Genomic DNA, 18,918 nt, shown 5'->3' with positions numbered 1-18,918 from the left:
TATGCATATTTTGTACCACAAAAATTCTTATGATTTCTTTTATGATTCAAACTTCTGCTCTTTCAGTTACACATTTTTTTGTTAATTTTAAATACTTTGCAGCTTGTGCTTCATATAGAGTTCAATTTAAAACAAATAATCTGTCACAACAAAATTATAAACTGCAGAGAATATTTCCAACCTGAATATAATTGAACTTAATCATATGTCACAGATGTAACATACATAATATGAAAAGCACAAGAAAGGACCACATATAACTGTTTAACATTTGTATGCTTTTAGTCTTTTTATTAACTTGAAATGTTATTCTGCAAACTAATTCCACTAGGCTTTTTAAGAAATGAAAAATTTCAAATTTCCCAAATTTTAAGCCTTTCAAGACTTTGCCTCACCTTGAACTCTTCCCGACATAAATATATCAACAGCATCTTCAGTGTTCCAAAGCTTTACCCTGAGAACAGCCACAGCATCTTTAGTACTGGCTTGTGGGAACATATCTTTTATCTGTCTGACCTTGTCTGTTTGTCCTCCATCAAGTTCTTCATCATCAGAAGATTCATTAAGTTCATTCCTAACATCTAACTTCTGTTTTCTTTTGGAAGCTGACTTTGTACTGGAAATAATTGTAAAAAGAAGTATTAATCAAAGAGCTGAAAGCTCTGAAGAAAAATGACGCCACTGTCTCTAATATTGGGATAGTTTTTATGCAAGTCTTGATTTTCACATACCGGAATTAGTTTAAAAATGCAACATGTTTCGTAAGCATATAATTGATATTCGTATATGTGTGTGTGTGTGTGAAGTGAAGGTGACAACTGGCTGGTTTTTTAAGACAAATGAATAGGTCAAGACTACCTGAATTGTACAAATAAATACCGTAGAAAGGCTTGTATATTTCTCACTGGTACATAGTCTGAATCTGGGTCCGTTCGCTTCCATTCACGTTTGCGCCCACTCATGTTCACCCCCTTTCACTTTCACACCCTACATGTTCGCATCCAATCTTAATTGGTTTTGTGTTTAATAACTCTGTAAGCAAGTGTTTTCTTATAAGTATAATTGTTGTCATTGTCTCAAAATAAAGTGAGACAGCATTTTTTTTTTGTGTTGAATAAATCTTAATCATGTTTTGCATAGCGTATTGTTAAAAATAATAATAATCCTTTCTAAATAAAGTGGTATTTTGTCAACGTTTTATTTTGTGTTGAATAACTCTTAATCATGTTTTGGTTAGTGTATTGCTATAACTTTGTTTCATTGACTTGTTTCAAAATGAAGTGAGATTCTGACTATGTTTTTTTCTGTGTGTTGAATAAATTTTATCATGTTTTGGTTATATTAGTGGATTGCTATATTTTGGTTTCTATGTTTTATTGTTTCGTTGTTTCAGATCAAAGGGACCAAGCTGTTAAAAACAATTATCTTTTGTGTTTTTCCTTTAAAATCTTCAATGTTTTACTCATACCAAGCTATAAATACATTCAGTATTTACACCAAAGCAATTTAAAACAACAACCATGATTTTCCAATTATTCAACTTGAATTTGAATTAAAATTGGGCGCGAATGAGTAGAGTGCGAACAGACCTTGGGTGCGAATGTGCGAACGTGTAGGGTGCGAAAATGTATTGGGCGCAAACAGACCTGATACCACATAGTCTGAACCCCCTTCTCCCACAAAATATTAAGTAAATAATCTTTTTGTTACTGTTATCAAAGGTCTAATGAAACTCAGATAATTTCAAACATTTGTCAAAGAATTCTAGTCAAACCGGCACCTAGTTAAATTGGCACCTGGACAAATCAGCACCTGGTTAAAATCGACACCTGATGTAGTCATTTGGGCACCCATGTTAGATATATATGTTTAATATATGTTATTTTTCAGTATTTGTTATTTTTTTTTTGGGGGGGGGGGGGGGGGGGCACAGGCACTTGCCTCAGAAAAAAAATTCCTAAATACCTTAACAGTGTTATATTAAGGTACCTTAAGTGCCTGTGATACAAGGTGATAGGATGTGCCCCTGGAATAGGTCACCTTTTCAAGCTTTTAAATGTGTGAATAGGTCAGGAACACTATCAGAAATATATGATACGGTCAAGGTTTTTTTTTGTTGAAAACTGTTCAATAACTAAGGATACATAAATCATTTGATAATGTTATTTATTTGAGGTAGAGTCGACAATATTCTACTTTCGTTTTTTAGTCAATTCGTCACCCATGTTAAATATATATTTTTAACAGTATTTTAAGCAAAAAGAGTAAAAATAAGAAAGGGGTTGCCAGAATTTTTTCAGTATTTAAGCAAAAAGTGTTAAGGCAGCAACCATTTGATTTTCTGGGGGGGGGCTATGGTTTTTTTTGGAAAAAAAAGTTTGTTTCCAGTTTTTGGAGAAAAAAATAATTTGTTTTTGATTCTGAGAAAAAAAAATTGTTTGTTTCACCCTCAGCTGCCACTATATGTAATGCTAAAATTGAAAGAAAAAATTTGTTTTCGACTTGTCCCGAAAAAAATAGATTGTTTTTCGCCGCAGGTGAAAAAAAAAATTTGTCCAGAAAAAAAAACCATAGCCCCCCCCAGAAAATCAAATGGTTGCTGCCTAAATACTAAATTTCACATTTTTGGGTGTTCATGTACATTTTGTTATGTATATATTTATTTTTCTCAACTAAATGACTTTTTTGGTGTATTTTTAATGATATATATATATATATGAGTAGTCCAAATAATTATTACGTCTGGCAAGGCTTTTTTAATTTTATTCTGGAACACCTTCCTATGACCGCAAGGCTATGTTAATTTTTTTCTGGGACGCCTTCCTACGAACGTCGTAGGAAGGCATCCCAGAAAAAAAATTAAATAGCCTTGCCAGACGTCATAATTATTTGGACTAACACATGAGATATTGGATATTTTTCTGCATTATTTTAACCAGTTGAGCATTTTACAAGATTGTTGGTTTAATGCTGTTTAAACTTTACTGAAAAAAACACCTTAAATTTGCTAATTATTTGGCATGAAAGTTTGATTTATTGAAAGGGACTCATAGTTTTCCATTTTATTTTAATAATTGTCTAATTGTTAAAACAACAGCTTTGGTAAGGGCTTCGTTGTTTACCTTTATACACAACAACATATTCACTTTCGTTTCGTTGTTTACCTAAATACACAACAACATATTCACTATGTACTTGGTAACAGTTATTAATTAATTGAATAGAAAATATTATAACAAATATTATTGGATGCCGAATTGACGTCAAATAGGTGCCGATTTGACTAGATGCCAATTTAACCAGGTGCCGACTTGACTTGTACGTTTCAATTCCTCTGCGATCGTTTGCGGTATTTTCTTGAGAAAACCTATTTTCCATCATCAAAGAGAAGAAGAAACTGCTTTAAAATGATTCTGGAACGCTTCATGATTGTTAAAATAACAAAAAAAAACAATTTTAAAACTTGCGATGTTTAAACAGGAAGTTTCAAAAGCACGTGTAAAAGAAGAAATTAACCGGTGAGAGAGGAAATCCGTACATGACAGTTATCACTATAGTACGACTTTGAAAGTAAAACAGTTCAATCCTTTTGTAAAACAGTCTTTAATATACCTATCACATTAATGTTTGAAGGGTCTTAACCTTATTCAAACCATATAAGTCGGTACGAAACACCAAAACGGAATGAACAATAACCGATTACGTTTTGTAGTTTACAAATTCTAAACTGGTTCCCGTCAAACTACAACACTTTGTTCGAGTGTAGTGGAATACAAGCAGAAACCAGTTAGTTTGTAAAATAGTAAATATGAAGCCGAGTGTAAACTGGTTCCTGGCTGATTACTACACAATGATCATGCATAATGATAACACAAGCAGATTCCAGTTTGTATGGAAAATAGTAAACACGAAACCAAGCGCGGTAGGCAGAGAAATGTAATGAAGTTCAGGTCGACAGTAATGGAACAATGACTGCGTCATTTTCCAAAAATATGTGTTCAAACAAATTTTGTCAATTGTTCATTTTCCAAATTATTGCCTATTGGGAACAAATGTAATTGGAAGCAGATATAGTCTAGAGGCTCAAAAATAAAGTCTCTGATTGCTGTCTTTTGTAAAATTATTTTTCAAAAATCAGACTATTAGTTTCCTCATAGTTTGGTTTTACCACAATTTATATCCTGATTATATTTTGTGTAAATGACAGTGCCTACCTTTGACAACCATTGCCATTTGTCATGATGCCTTGATCTTTGGACAACCAATCACCGGACGACTCCACCTCCTCATCAGATTCTATCACATTTTTCTTGATCAGTTTACTTTTTTGTTGAAACACTGGAGATGAGGGACTAGTGGGAATCTCTGGAGTTTCTGGTACTGTTGTCTGGGAATTCCCTAATAAAAGTAAGTTATCAATAATGACATTGTCAATGACTGACTACTGAAATTACAGAATTGTCATGATTTTCTTGAGCTCTTGCCAGGAAATTCCCTAAGTAAAAATAAGTTGTCAATTAAAAACCAATTGTTCAGAAAACAATTGAAGGTCTTTCCACATCAATTTTCTAAATTATTGATGAGAAGCTACTTCTGGTTTTCTCAAAATTACTATTGGCGTCCAAGTTTTCTCCAGATTATCATGTACTATTGATGCAAAAATTATGCATCACATGGGATCATAGTGACCGACCAATAGGATCCACCCACTTACCGTTTAGAGTTGGTGTTGAACTGCATGTATCTACTGTGTCTGAACGTTGATTTTCTTGGCTGTTTTCTGATCCCTCATCACTGTTGTCTGACTGGATCTTGTTTACAGGTTTCTTAATAAATCTGTACTGTAGCAAGGTGTTTAGTTTAGGATTGCCACTCATTTTACCTGAAACAAAACAACATGATGTTTAGCTTAGGATTGCCACTCATTTTATCTGAGACAAAACAGAATTAATTTGTGATTTAATTTCAACCCTGAGAATTTGTCACTCTACTTTTTTTTGTATATCACTGAAGTCATTCCCTGATTTAGATTTTGTGTCACCTGTGACATGTATGATCTTTAAATATGTATTTCTACTGTATAGTTTATCTCTGACATCAAAAAAGTCTGTTCTATGGTCGGGTTGTTGTCTTTTTGACTCATTCCCCATTTCCATTCTCAATTTTATTTTTAATTTATCTCATCAAAAGGTACTTTTGTATTATTGTATACTTCTTCAACATATGTATCTTTGTAATATGAGGCAGGCATTACTTGTGAAAGGGGACGAAGTCTGTATGAATTACTTTTTTAAATTCAAACATGTTAAGAAAAGAAACGGAAATACCGTCACGTTTCCGATTTTGGTTCTGTTGTTAGGGATTTTAGTTGTGACGTCATAAACAATGTAAACAAAGAAATGCTGTCATCAGGTAACGTCTTTTTTTATATCAAACAATTATTAAAAATGAATTGGTATTGAGTTCCTTCCTATATTTTACTAGACTGATAAATATATATTTTATTCAAAGTCTCATGCAAACAAGACCAGAAAAAGGAGGTAGATTTCTGCACAGATAGGGGGAAGTGAAAAAGTCTGAAAAAAGGAGTTATCAATTTTTAGTTCATTAGTAGAATGAAAATGACGGGAAATTTTCCCAATTCTTTATTTTTATTTTTCTACCGTAATTGGGGACTTTATCCCCATATTATTGTATATTTCCACAACATATGTACATGTACCTTTGTATGATTGTATGTCCATGTTCATGTATATATATAAGTAAACTCAATATGAACCTGACATATCACTTTTAATCAATCTTTATAAACAACTACTGACTACGAAAGGATTCAGGGAGAGAACGTGAAAGGGATGAACAGGAATAGAGCAACTGTGAAGCTGTATTTATTATGTGCATCAGCAGCAAAAAATGTGAAAGCATATACATATAGTTTATACCAAAAAACATGATTAAATGCCCCAGGTGATGTTTCATAGCCTGACCGTCGGTCCATAACAAACCTTCACCAGGAGCAGAATCTTAATTCTTATGAATACTTTCACAAATCAATATAAACTGTATTATATAGGGTATGGTTATTTCCAGTGGAAGTGGGAAGCAGAGGGTTTGTAGGACAGTCTATGTGGCGAGCATTGAGAGCACTTGGTATTGTTGGAGGGGAAAGAAGCAAGCTAATATGTAACTTGTGTAAAGAGGCAGAAACAGCATCGATGTGGTTATGGAGAAAAAGGTCAGAACAGTGGAAGCAGAAAGTGTAGAGGCAGGGATGGATAGCCATGTGGTTTCGGGCTGGGACTTATCACCCCAGTCGGCGCACCTCTGGAGGTTGTAGTGGACAGCGCCGAAACAGCCGAGGAAGGAGGATTCACCTGAAGACGGAACCACGCATCTTTCCAACAGGATGTATTAAGGTAATATTACACTATAACAACAAAATATTTTCTTGAAATATAAATCAGTTTTTCAGGTTTTTGGTGTAATCAAATTCAACGCCAAACGATTTCATTAAGTGACTTTTGCTATGCACAGAAATTATGCTGACATATCATTTCTAGTAAATTTAATGTTTATTTTGATAAGTACAAAGCGTCTTACTAGGTGATCTTCCTACTTAAAAACATCTGCAAATGATATAGATCTCGACCAGGTATGAAAATTTTAGCAGTCTGTATCGCGCGAAATTATTTTGTTGTCTGTGAAACTGAAAAATGGCGGGTACAACCATCTCTCTTTTGAGGCACTTTCATTTAAATTTAGGCATAACCAATAAATATATTGAGATAAAAGATATCGAATAAAGTTTTCCCTCTCTAAAAATATGTTATTTGTATTCTACTAATACATTCAAGGCATTTTTATGGTGATATGTTACCACATTTTTCTTTGTCCAAAATCTAAGACAATTTGAAGAATGAAACGTCCCTTCAGATTAGAGAGTTCTTTTAACCTAAAACCTATACAACTACCCCGAACTCACACTGTTTCTAATATAATCAATTTTTTATTTTTCTAGACTACACATTTCATGAACAAGACTTGGAAAATATTTTAACAAATTTTGAAACTAATTTAACACTTTTATTTTATCGAATTTCAGTTTGTGTTATTTATCCTGGCATATCTGCAGCAAAGGTAATATGCGGCTAAAATAGACAGGATACAAGAAAGAGCTTTGTTTTTTACTCTTTGAGGACTACCGTATCTCAGATATATTTGCAAACAAAATATTGAATTCGAAAATTCCAACGCTAGAAGTAAGACGTCGCCGAAGAACAATTTCTTTATACAAGTTTGAAAAAACCCTCTTCAGTAACCATACAAATTAGATGATTGAAATAATTAATACATATCATATTATTTTTTGTGTTCAGTTAAACTTTGTGATTTGATATTTGATACAATCGCATATCATCTTTCAATATTATAAAAGCATGCAAAACTAATGTGTATGTATTAATTCCGTGTTAATCCTTATTGCATGAACAGTAGAAGAATAACAGATTACTAAGTTCACCCTTGATTATATATCAGGACCTCCTTAAACATTTATGGCGGTCAACAATTATTTCATGACATCCACAAGTGGAATTCAATAAACCTCCATACCTACGATTTATATAACCTAAATATTTTATAAATATTTGTGATCCTCCATTATTTGATTCAGAAACTCCATCATTCATTTCAGAATATCCAGATATATTTCGAATTTAGTGCTTGCATGATAATTTAAAGCCCAAAATAAATCAATTCAACACAACTATTTGCGAAGGACCTTATATCGAATTATGGATGTACTGAAATATTTCATGATATCCTGGTAAAAGTATTATTGGGGTCTATCAGATATTAGAGGGTCCATAATTATTTATGGAAGTCCTAAAATCGAAATACAGAACTCCATGAATACAATACTTTTGACGAAATCCATGTTTCATATGATGTTGCTGTACGTTATTTTGATTTCTGGGCATTATTGTCTGCTCAACAGCCCTTGTCGCAAACATTTTATTTCGAATTATTGTGCAAACATTTTGTGTGGTTAACCTTTATAAGGGTATCAATGCCCTTTATCGTCAGGCGTCAAACGGTAATTGTTGGCCACCGTCAGCGTCAAATTGGTTAACATTTTACCGTGATTCGCCAAAATATCCTGATCGTGATTCGTCATGAGAGGTCTCAAATAATTATCTTTACTTTTATTTTGGAATTTATTTTAACGTGATTCGTCAAAATCAGACAATTTTTTATCGTCTAAAAGAAAGTGTACATTTTTAGTTACCGTTAACGTCAATCGGCAAGTACCGTTTTTCGTCATGAAGGTACTACGACCCTCCTTTATTGCTTTGAGGTTTGTGTGTCTTTTACCTGGTACACTTGGTTGTTAATGCATATGGTTGTACCTTCTTTCAATTCTGTATTTTTGTATTTACTCCAAACTAAGCTTTCGGTATGGTATATAATAAGTCGTTAGAAATAACAGTTATTTGTTTCTGATGATAAACTAAGAGCTTATGCAGAAGGAAGCTACGTTTGTACACACACTCAAAAAAAATTGAATGTCTGTACTAAGTCAGGCTTTTCTGGACCATGCGTTGTTTGTTGTTTACATGTATTTGTTTGTACGTTTGATTTTTCGGAGTCGCGGTTACATGCTTCACCCTGGATTTGTTTGTTCTGTTGTTCTGTCTAATAGTTTGACAATTCTATTCTATGAATTATTGAGATCTGTATAAACATGATTTGTTATGAATTATTGAGATCTGTATAAACATGATTTGTTATGAATTATTGAGATCTGTATAAACATGATTTGTTATGAATTATTGAGATCAGTATAAACATGATTGACATGCAGACTCACTATTAACCATACCTATATCACTTCATATTTAGTCTTTTGTTTGCTTTAACATGACATTTTAATAGATTGTTTGTATTATTCTTCTTTATATTGATCACTGTATTGTTTACACAAGTTATAATAATTCAAATGTTAAAATTTTGTAAAATATAATATTTCATGTTAAATGGTGTTATCTAACATGCAATTATTCTTAATCATTTGACAATGAATAATTTAAAGATTCGTATGAGTAGTTCGAACAGAATAACGAATAATAGCATATACGATATCATACAACGCGTCTTAAAAGACTAAAATGTCTATGGACTGGTTAATTCTTTAATCAATTACTGTGTGATTTGGCTCAGAGAATGCATGCATTACAATACAGTTCCAACACTGTCACTTTTTTAATTGAAAGATATTGAAGAAAAAATATAGGACAATATATTTTAAAATACATGTTAGCTAATCAAATCAAAAGAATGAATACAGACGAGCTATAGATTAGTAAGTTCGTGGTTCATTGCTCGATATTTCTGATATGATACCAGTGTAACAATGGTTAACTGCTCCTCATACAGAGGTGTTTTGCAGTTATTGATAGTTTTACTGATTGTCAAGGAATTTGGATCGTCCAGTGTGCCTGTACATTCTGGGGATGATTCTACCACTAAACCTTGTGCGACAAAACCCTTTGTTTTAGCATGGGACAAGGAAGATTATCCTAATCCCCAGACGGATATCAAAGGTGACTTTTGTGGAAGAGGATGTAAATCTTCTTGGATATGTGACCCGGGACATATTATAAGCACTGAGCAAGGTAAATGTAAACAAATACTGTTATTAAAACAAAATTTGGATATGTGACCCGGAAAATATTATATGCACTGAGCCAGGTAAACAAATACTATTAATTGAAATAAATGAAACTTAAACCCAGAACTGAGCTATGATATTTTGAAATACTGATTTGTTACCATTTAATTCCATTGATAGCAGTAGCGTAATCATAAGAATTTAAATAATCTTTTCATTGTATAAAAGTCCTCAAGCATAGCCTTTATTTGTGTTCTCCAAACTTTTATTCATATATAACAATAGAATAAGTAAAAAAAAAAGATATCAAATGAAATAACAGTTTTCCTTATTGTGTATACCAAACTAAGAAAGTTAGCGGAGAGAAGTTGAATAAAAATAAGAACAAAATATCTATCAATCATTCAGTTCTTTTCCTGTTATATTTTCATATTATATTTCAACCCTTAAATGCTCCTTAAAGACCCTATGTACATAAGTCGCAAAAATACAGATTTAATATATGATTTACATTCCTTCAGAATTAAAAAATTTAATCCAAAAGAAATGTCCACCAATAGGAAGAAAGCAGAGAGTAAACATACATGTACACGAACAAGCATTACAAAATGACAAGCTCTGGGCGGATGTAGAATTGTAAACTGATGAAACTACGATGACAGGACATCAATTTCTTTCTTATCACCCAGTGACAAATATTTGATGCATTATCAGGACAAGAACAAATTAACCATACTACAATAGATATATGTTTTGCAAGGATGAATAACTGGAGATTTAGACTTATACTGGAAAATGAGGATACGTTTTTGGATTGGAACAGAAATGTTGACTAACGAATGTTGCCAGGGTTCTATAACGTGCAGAGCCTTTAAATTTAAATGTGGTTTTGCCTTAATAATACAAACGTTTATTATACATTTTTTCTCTGGTTTAAACAAACTAAATAAACTCATCATAGATACCAGGACTAAACTTTATATATACGCCAGACGCGCGTTTCGTCTACAAAAGACTCATCAGTGACGCTCGAATGCAAAAAAAGTTTTAAAAAAAGCCAAATAAAGTACGAAGTTGAAGAGCATTGAGATCCAAAATTCCTAAAAGTGTTGCCAAATACAGCTAAGGTAATCTATGCTTGAGGTAGAAAAGCCTTAGTATTTCAAAAAATTTAAAATTTTGTAAACAGTTAATTTATAAATATAACAATATCAATGATAATTCATGTCAGCACAAAAAGTGCTGACTACTGGGCTTGTGATACCCTCGGGGAAACGATCACTCTAAATTAACGTTAATTTTCCAGTATTCTGTAATTCATATCTTGAAGCTGATGCCTTGAAAAAAGACATTGAATCTTTACGTACAACACACTTTGTAAATGTTTGTCATTTTATACCTTATAGCTGATGCCTTGGATAAAGAAATTGATTCTATACGTAAAACAACATCTTGTATGTGTATGTCCTGTGAGGATGAAGAAGGGTATATCATTTCAATAGCATTAGTTCCCTCAATTACTTATATACCAGGGTGAGTTATCTACCGTAAGTATATGATCGGTGAAATGGAAAGCACACCCATACTGCTATATGTAGGTAGATAGGAGGGTATGAACTGGGTTCGTAGATACAACAGTGGCAAAAATAATTGATAAAGAAATGATAAAAATTGGCCAAACTTGAAAAATGAAGTACTCCCCTCCAGACCATCACATATGTAATATAGGAGATTTCGGATTAACGTGCGACGGAACAGTACAGAAAATATTTGCATACATGTTACCATTCCTGATTTTTTTTATGCAGTTGCAGAAAAAAAAATTGTCAAGGTTTTTTCCTTGACGCTAACTTGATTAAACCAATACCCATTTCTCATTCAATATTGATTTGAAGAATAAGTTAAACAACACTTAAGCACCTCGCAAATAGAATACAATGTGCTATTAGATACATTAATGACTATTCCCCAAAGAATTAAATCAATTATTTTATGGGTTATATCAATCTTCTTATTGTTTTATCTATGGATGAGTTAGTTTCCGCTAAATATTTTACAAGGATAAAAGTATATCTGGTATATGGATGCAACGAATATTATTTAGTAATAATATATAATAGTTTATTGCATTTTCTATATCGTTCAATAAAGGACAGTTGCACAATCTTTCGAGAAATGATAAGTAAATAAATACGAAATATATATGTATGTAAAGGATCAAGTAAAATGCATTTAGCACTTATTAGTCAAGAAAACAAAGAACAGTTTTCTTCAGTCAAAAATATGAAAATGATAATAAATAAAAATTAATAAAAACAATGTAAATGACATGTTAATCACATTGAAGACTGTCTGTAAAGAAAAAGGGACAAATCATATAGCTTAATCTCGTATTGACTCTCTGAATGGGTGAGTATCTGGTATAAGCATGCTCAAGAGAAAATAATCTGGTATAGGCATATTGAAGATGCTTTCTAGACGAGAAATATTCTGATATACAAACTACATTCTATTTCAGATGGCCAATAATAAACAAGAAATATACATGTGTTAGAATAAAAAAGAAAAATATTGGCATCCGATCCTATAGATAGATATAGGAAGATGTGGTGTGAATACATACATAATCAATTCCAACATCCAAGGATAAAAAATATGTTAGTAATTGTCTTTATTACATCTTCATCACGGCCGACACTCGGCTAACCGAGAGATTGGTCGGTTAATCTATATTGAGTATGCGGCTATATCGGCAGTGGGTCTGTTAATCGGGTTGGCTAAAGTCTGTTAATCAGGTGTTATCGAGAAAATCATTGAAAACTCAGAATGTTTAATTGTATAACCTTTTAAATATATGTTTATCATAAAAAATATTTATGTCTGACAAAACTATTCAATGTACTGAATCCAGTGGTGTAATTATTATTTTTCTAGCTTCTATGTACGATCTATAAAATGAAAAGGCAAATTACTCATCAGTAAATTTATACACATTTTACACACACAAAATGACACTTGGGTTGAATTTACTTGCATTCACTATTTTGAACATCGAAAAAAGACAGGCATTATGAGTGTTAACCAAATTGATATCATTTTGTGAAAAATCTACACGAAAATCTGTATTTTGGTGACATAAATCAATCTTTATTAAAAACCTGGTCTGTTAATGGGTCGGATGTATAAAACCCGGTCTGTTAATTAGTCTGTTAAGAGTTATGAATGACAATAAAAGTATGATTTTATTACTTTATGGTGTGTTCATTTGGTAGGCTCAAGAGACGAGCGGCTAAAATATACGGAAACAACACTTGAGCAATGGAACATAAAATATATACGGAAACAAAACATGAGCAATGGAATATAAAATATACGGAATAAAACACATGAACAATAACAATGTAGGCAATGGATATTGAAAATTGATAAAAATGGTTTCAAAAAGTGTTAAATTAAAGTAAAATTGATTTTATCCGAGAATGGTCGCATATATCATGTGGATTCTGTTTAATTGTCATGAATGACACCAATTTGTCATCTACATTGGTAACCAGTATATAAATCAGAGATTAACGTCGTAATGTAACTAAACATCAGTATATTGGGATGCCTAAATATAAAGAATAGAGAAAGAATAATGGGTAAGATAAATAAAATGTAGAGAAAAGTAACATAACCATTTAAAGAATACAGAAATAAACAACACCCCCCCCCCCCCAATCCGTAGCCCTCATGGTATACACGAGAATCTGGATGGAGATACAGAATACAAAATAAAAGATAAGGACAGTAGAGAGTGATGCATTGCTAAAAAAGAGAAGAAAACAGATTGTTTAAGAATAAAGACATGAAACCCCCCCTGGGTGTTGAAACAGTAACGGATTGCGATGTACTCATATTGGTGACAAATGCTTGATGTTTACATGTGGACACCTGCAGTTCTCCTCTGCTCATATGTAGAAAAGGAACTAAACGGAATAAAATGAATTAAATTTTAATATAACCAAATGTAGCTGCATTCGCTCCTTTCCATTTACTTCTTTAGAATGATTTGTAAACAACAGATGATTAAGTAATACAAGAAAAAAAAACCAATTGGATGATGCTGAGGAATTAGGATTAGGGTGGTACCGAACACTTTCACTAAAATCAATGTGGTTCGTTTAATTTGGATAAAATTTTGACAAAGTATTTAATTTGAACCTTTAACAGAAATATAAAAATTTCAAAAAATTTGAACCAACCGTTTTGTCAGAAAAATTAACTGGTTATATAGCAGTTTGACAAACACCAATTTTGATCTTCGAGAAGCTTATTATTCCCTTTACAACACAACGTAATTAAAACGTATCACTGACTTTACAGAGTTATCTCCCTGTAGTGTTGAGTACCACCTAAAAGTCCAGTGACAAATGTCATGTGCATATGAAAACAACAACACGTTATATATGTACCCTGTGTTGTATTAGAAAGACACGTTCAATCGGATTTGAGAAAATGCTACTTTGAGCAGACACAAAAATTAAGGCTGATTGAAATCGTTAATAATAAATTCATGCATATTCCAGCGACCAACCCAGATCACGCTATATTGAAGTGACACACTCTTGAGTAAAATGCAAAGAAAGTCAAAATAAAAATGCTTTTACTGGAAGGATAGTGTTGCATCGTATTATTATTTTTTGTCGAGCCTTCGACTTTAGTCGAAAAAGCGAGACTAAGCGATCCTACATTCCGTCGTCGTCGGTGTCGTCGTCGTCGGCGGCGTCCACAAATATTCACTCTGTGGTTAAAGTTTTTGAAATTTTAATAACTTTCTTCAACTATACTGGATTTCTAACAACCTTGGACAGAAGATCATATTAAGATAGTATCCAGAAGTAAATTTTGTAAAAATAAAATTCCATTTTTTCCGTATTTTACTTATTAATCATGGACTTAGTTTGTTCTGCGGGGAAACATTACATTCACTCTGTGGTTAAAGTTTTTAAAGTTTTAATAACTTTCTTAAACTATCCTTAGTTTGTACCAAACATGGACAGAAGTTTGTTTATGATCATAAGATAGTATCGAGAAGTAAATTTTGTAATTAAGTAAATCCATTTTTTTCCGTATTTTACTTTTGAATGGACTTAGTTTTTCTGCGGGGAAACATTACATTCACTCTGTGGTTAAAGTTTTTAAAAATTTAATAACTTTCTTAAACTATCCTGGGTTTGTACCAAACTTGGACAGAAGCTTATTCATGATCATAAGATAGTATCCAGAAGTAAATATTGTAAAAAGATAACTCCATTTATTCTGTATTTTACTTTTAAATGGACTTAGATTTTCTTCCAGTTAACATTACATACAGTCTGCAGTTAAAGTTTTCAAAACATTTATTAGATTCATTCACTATCCTAAATTTTTACTAAACTTGGACAGAAGCTTCTTACAATCATAAGATAGTATCAAGAGGAATATTTTTATTGATTTTTTTCCCTCATTTTTGTTGAGCCTGCGATTTACAGCAAAAGTAGGCGAGACACTGGGTTCCGCGGAACCCTTACAATATTTTTTTTACTCAAGAACATCTCATTTTTAACATTTTCAATGGGAAAATATAAAGGTAGCACAACTATTTTCGTGGCTAAATAACTCTTAACTGACACAATTTCAATTGTCCAACCCATTAACAGACTTTATTCACATAATTTTCACTAAAACGTGGTATTACTCACGTTATATTACAATTATGAAATATTTACTAATGTCAATTTATATTTAAGAACCAAAGTGGTATTTTGTGTCTTTTAAATGATATCTAAAATTGTTTGTTTCGCCTTTTATTAAAAAATTGCTATGCGTGTAATCATAAATACTACATACTTGCGCGACGCCTTTTACTTTTACTGAAAACTGCGCAGACTATGAAATGTTTTTAAAAGTGGAAAATGTTCTTTGATAGATATCATTTTGTCAGACACTTTTCTTTTTTTGATTTAATTCTTATAATATGCCAAAAATCTGTATATTTGATCGAGTTTAACATTAAATTGTGCGTTTTACTCTTAACAGACGTATAGCCAACCCGATTAACAGACCCACTGCCGATATAGCCGCATACTCAATATAGATTAACCGACCAATCTCTCGGTTAGCCGAGTGTCGGCCGTGTTCATGTTGTATTTGTAGATGTATCTAAACAATGCATTAAGTTATCGCGTAGACTCAATTATAGACAATTGTTTTGATTTGATAATATATGTATGCATAAGTCACACAGATGTAGATGTATTACTCCGTTTTGTCATAGTAGTACAGTTTTTTAATCGCAGTATAAGATAATGAATTTATATAAAAAGAAAAACCCACCAACAACATACAAGTATAGATATTGACTCTGGCAGCCTACGATAGCAATGCTCTTATATACAACAAGGAGACATAGTATGAATAATGATGGCAATTGAAACAAATATCCACCAGAGCCAAAATCGATTAAAGCAACTGTTTGTCTAGTTCTTATACATACATTATTTTAAATTTCAAATTTTACTTTGTGTTTAGCATAAAATTCAGGCTATGTAATGAAATTTTTATTTCAGTATGGAAAATGCCGCAGCAAAGAATTTTACCGATTATCTCCGCAATGTTTCTTGGTCGTATGGTGATTGTGGCAATGATGTGGTGATATTTGTTTCAAAAGAACTTAAGATGGTATGTATTGTCTTAATAGATGGCCCCAATTTAAATCATTCACTGCCTGTTTTGGTTCAATAGCAAATGTTTTTTCATCTTGGATGAACTAAAGCTTTGTTAGTAATATATCCCAATACCTCATGGTTATTATTGTTCCGTCGCTAATTTGTTGAATCACATTTAATCATGTTGCATAAGAAAAATGGAAGGTCAAAGCTAATATATATTTTATTTAGAAAAGTACCCCTTTACATCGGGGGCACCAGTCATCAGGGTAAAAGTGATGGTGCGTCTATACTATATTATTTACAATTATATACATTTTAGTTAATGGTTTCATTATAGAATGTCTTTGAAACAATAACGTACATGGCACATTAATAAGACAAAAATAGAGATTTCTAAAATACATAATCATAATAAAAAAAAAACAATTTATAGAATGTTAAAATATACATGTAATTAAAACACTCATAGACAAATATGACCATGCAGCATGTATAAAGCATAAAAACTAAGATCAATCAATATACTTATATCAGCTAACATAACTGCAAACGATGAACAACTTTAATAATTTTAGGTCCAAATGTCAGCTGGTAAAATGGTTAATGAAATGTTTGGTAAGGAATGCTTGCTTAAAATTCAAACCGAAGCCCAAGTTTTGATAAAGCAAGACAAAATAGTACCAGGATTAAATCATTTGGTTTCAAGATTCAGGTAAGCTATGAATTCTCATAATATTTCTTCATTAATTGGGATTTACTGTTTAATATGAGAATAAACATCGATAGACAACTTTTTTAGATGCTTGTTTTTTCCCTTTTTTATATTTTATTCCTATATAACTTCGATATGATGACAATATCACAAACATTTTTTTAGACAACATTATAATGATAACACATAATTATCTAGAAACGTCAGAACATTATGAAAAATATTATTACAGTTCCTGATAAAGAATCTAGCAGAGCTGATATGTACTCGTACGAAATAAAGATGTAAAGAAAACTATGCATATGAAATTAGTATTTTATGGAGAATAGGAAAGTATAAAAAAGATGTTTAATTAAAGTATACAACACAATGGCAAGGAAAAAAAAGAACATGGAAAATCGACACAACAGTCCAAAAATACAACAAAGAATAATAAATATTGAGGGGAACGAATCTCACTAAAACTGTGAGGTGAACTAAAGTATTCTATGGTAGGGTGCACTCTTCCTCTTCAATAAATGACAACCATCGTGTCTCTCATAAAAACTCGTGTGACAATGTTTTGTATAGTGTAGTTCAATTCCTTTACACGTGTGTTATATTTAGAGGGATATCAACATAATTCAACATACTAATACCTGTCTTTATGTTTCAGCCATATTTTCAAATCTAAGTCATGTGACATACCAACCCAAGACAGCCAAATAAATACTGCTTTAATAGTCATACTGATTACTGTTGGAATACTGTTCCTCATTTGTATTTTCTCAGTGGTTCTACATCGACAAGGACATTGTCAAAGGTTAAACACATATCGTATTAATCTTCCACCAATCACAATTCGCATACGTAAACCTCGTAAACATCACCACCACCATCACGACCACGACCACCACGGCCATCACCATGAAGAAAGGCGAAATAGTACGTCATCGCATTCTGGAGAAGAGTTACAACCGATGTACACTGTAGATGATATTAAGGAAGGATTATCTCAATAATGTTCAGTTAAAATTGAGGAAGGCAAGACGTTCGAAATGTATGATGGTAAACTGTTAGGAAAGGAACTAGATTGGAAAAGTAGCATCATTGAAAGAAAACATTGGTCAGTTAATCCTAAAAAGTCTTGCTAAAAGGACCAAAGAAAGTTTACCTCGTCATATTGCCAATGTTATATATATTTAATAAGTCCAACTATACCAATATTATACACTCCTTATCGTCTCTATAAAGACGACAATGACTGTACTGGACGGTTCACTGGATAAGTCAAATAATGACCTCTTTTTATATATACTTCAATTGTCATTTTTAGCCCTTTTTATGTAAAAAATACTGTCTCTTTACTTTTTTTACTTATAAACGAAGAGTGAGTTACCTGAACTAGTGAAAAAGTAAACTTATATAAAATATTGATAACAGCATTGTATGGTTCTGAAAATCTAATTATATTCAGGAAAAGGGATTTTCATTATTATACACCCGTTTCCCATTATTTCATGTCATAATGGAAAACAGTTTTTTTGTCTGTTTTATACCTCCTGTATATTTCCTATTCTTGTTCTATGATTTGTTTATTATATTTATAACATTTTTATATGTTATGTTTTTTCCTATTGTATATAGTTTAATGCAACGAGCCTAAATTGCATAGAGTTGTATACAGTTGTATTCAATTTGGTTTTTAAAATAAAATAATATAAAATGAGAGGGATCGAGTAAGACATCAAATTTTAAAACCAGGACATGGTTTCTTTCCAGTGATGTTAGGAATCGAAACGTTATTTGGAAGGCCATATAATTTACCTGGATTTAGGATAGACTGTTGAATTTTTAAACAGTCG

At 32.0% G+C, this 18,918-nt stretch overlaps 2 protein-coding genes across 3 annotated transcripts in view; one reads left to right on the top strand and one right to left on the bottom strand.

Moving 5' to 3' along the window:
• Nucleotides 1-6,972, bottom strand: part of LOC143048702 (SWI/SNF-related matrix-associated actin-dependent regulator of chromatin subfamily A containing DEAD/H box 1A-like) — a 35,543-nt gene extending 28,571 nt beyond the window's left edge. The window contains exons 1-4 of one of the 2 annotated variants that reach the window (XM_076222516.1): nucleotides 6,878-6,972; nucleotides 4,715-4,882; nucleotides 4,215-4,398; nucleotides 396-616 (exon numbers count right to left, since the gene is read on the bottom strand). In XM_076222516.1, the coding sequence (XP_076078631.1) occupies nucleotides 396-616; nucleotides 4,215-4,398; nucleotides 4,715-4,877 (568 nt within the window). In that variant the 5' untranslated portion in view covers nucleotides 4,878-4,882; nucleotides 6,878-6,972. Of the gene's footprint in view, nucleotides 1-395; nucleotides 617-4,214; nucleotides 4,399-4,714; nucleotides 4,883-6,600; nucleotides 6,626-6,877 lie in introns of those variants that run through there. The other variant, XM_076222517.1, reaches the window with a different exon arrangement.
• Nucleotides 6,973-9,176: 2,204 nt separating this feature from the next.
• Nucleotides 9,177-18,668, top strand: LOC143048701 (uncharacterized). Its single transcript, XM_076222515.1, has 5 exons — nucleotides 9,177-9,674; nucleotides 11,077-11,203; nucleotides 16,261-16,372; nucleotides 16,938-17,074; nucleotides 17,730-18,668. The coding sequence occupies exons 1-5, from the start codon at nucleotides 9,413-9,415 to the stop codon at nucleotides 18,073-18,075; spliced, it is 984 nt and encodes a 327-aa protein (XP_076078630.1). The 5' UTR covers nucleotides 9,177-9,412; the 3' UTR covers nucleotides 18,076-18,668.
• Nucleotides 18,669-18,918: the final 250 nt, after the last annotated feature.

The sequence above is a fragment of the Mytilus galloprovincialis genome, chromosome 10, assembly GCF_965363235.1.
Source record: "Mytilus galloprovincialis chromosome 10, xbMytGall1.hap1.1, whole genome shotgun sequence".
NCBI lineage: Eukaryota > Metazoa > Mollusca > Bivalvia > Mytilida > Mytilidae > Mytilus > Mytilus galloprovincialis.
Note: the sequence above shows the minus strand (reverse complement) of the source record. Positions and strands in the feature narration are given on the sequence as shown.

Bases quoted from the DNA above. Each gene is read 5' to 3' on its own strand.
- LOC143048701 (XM_076222515.1), top strand. From the start codon at position 9,413: ATGGTTAACTGCTCCTCATACAGAGGTGTTTTGCAGTTATTGATAGTT. The intron at 9,675-11,076 runs GTAAATGTAAAC...TATACCTTATAG, and splicing joins TATTATAAGCACTGAGCAAG to CTGATGCCTTGGATAAAGAA. The intron at 16,373-16,937 runs GTATGTATTGTC...TAATAATTTTAG, and splicing joins TTTCAAAAGAACTTAAGATG to GTCCAAATGTCAGCTGGTAA.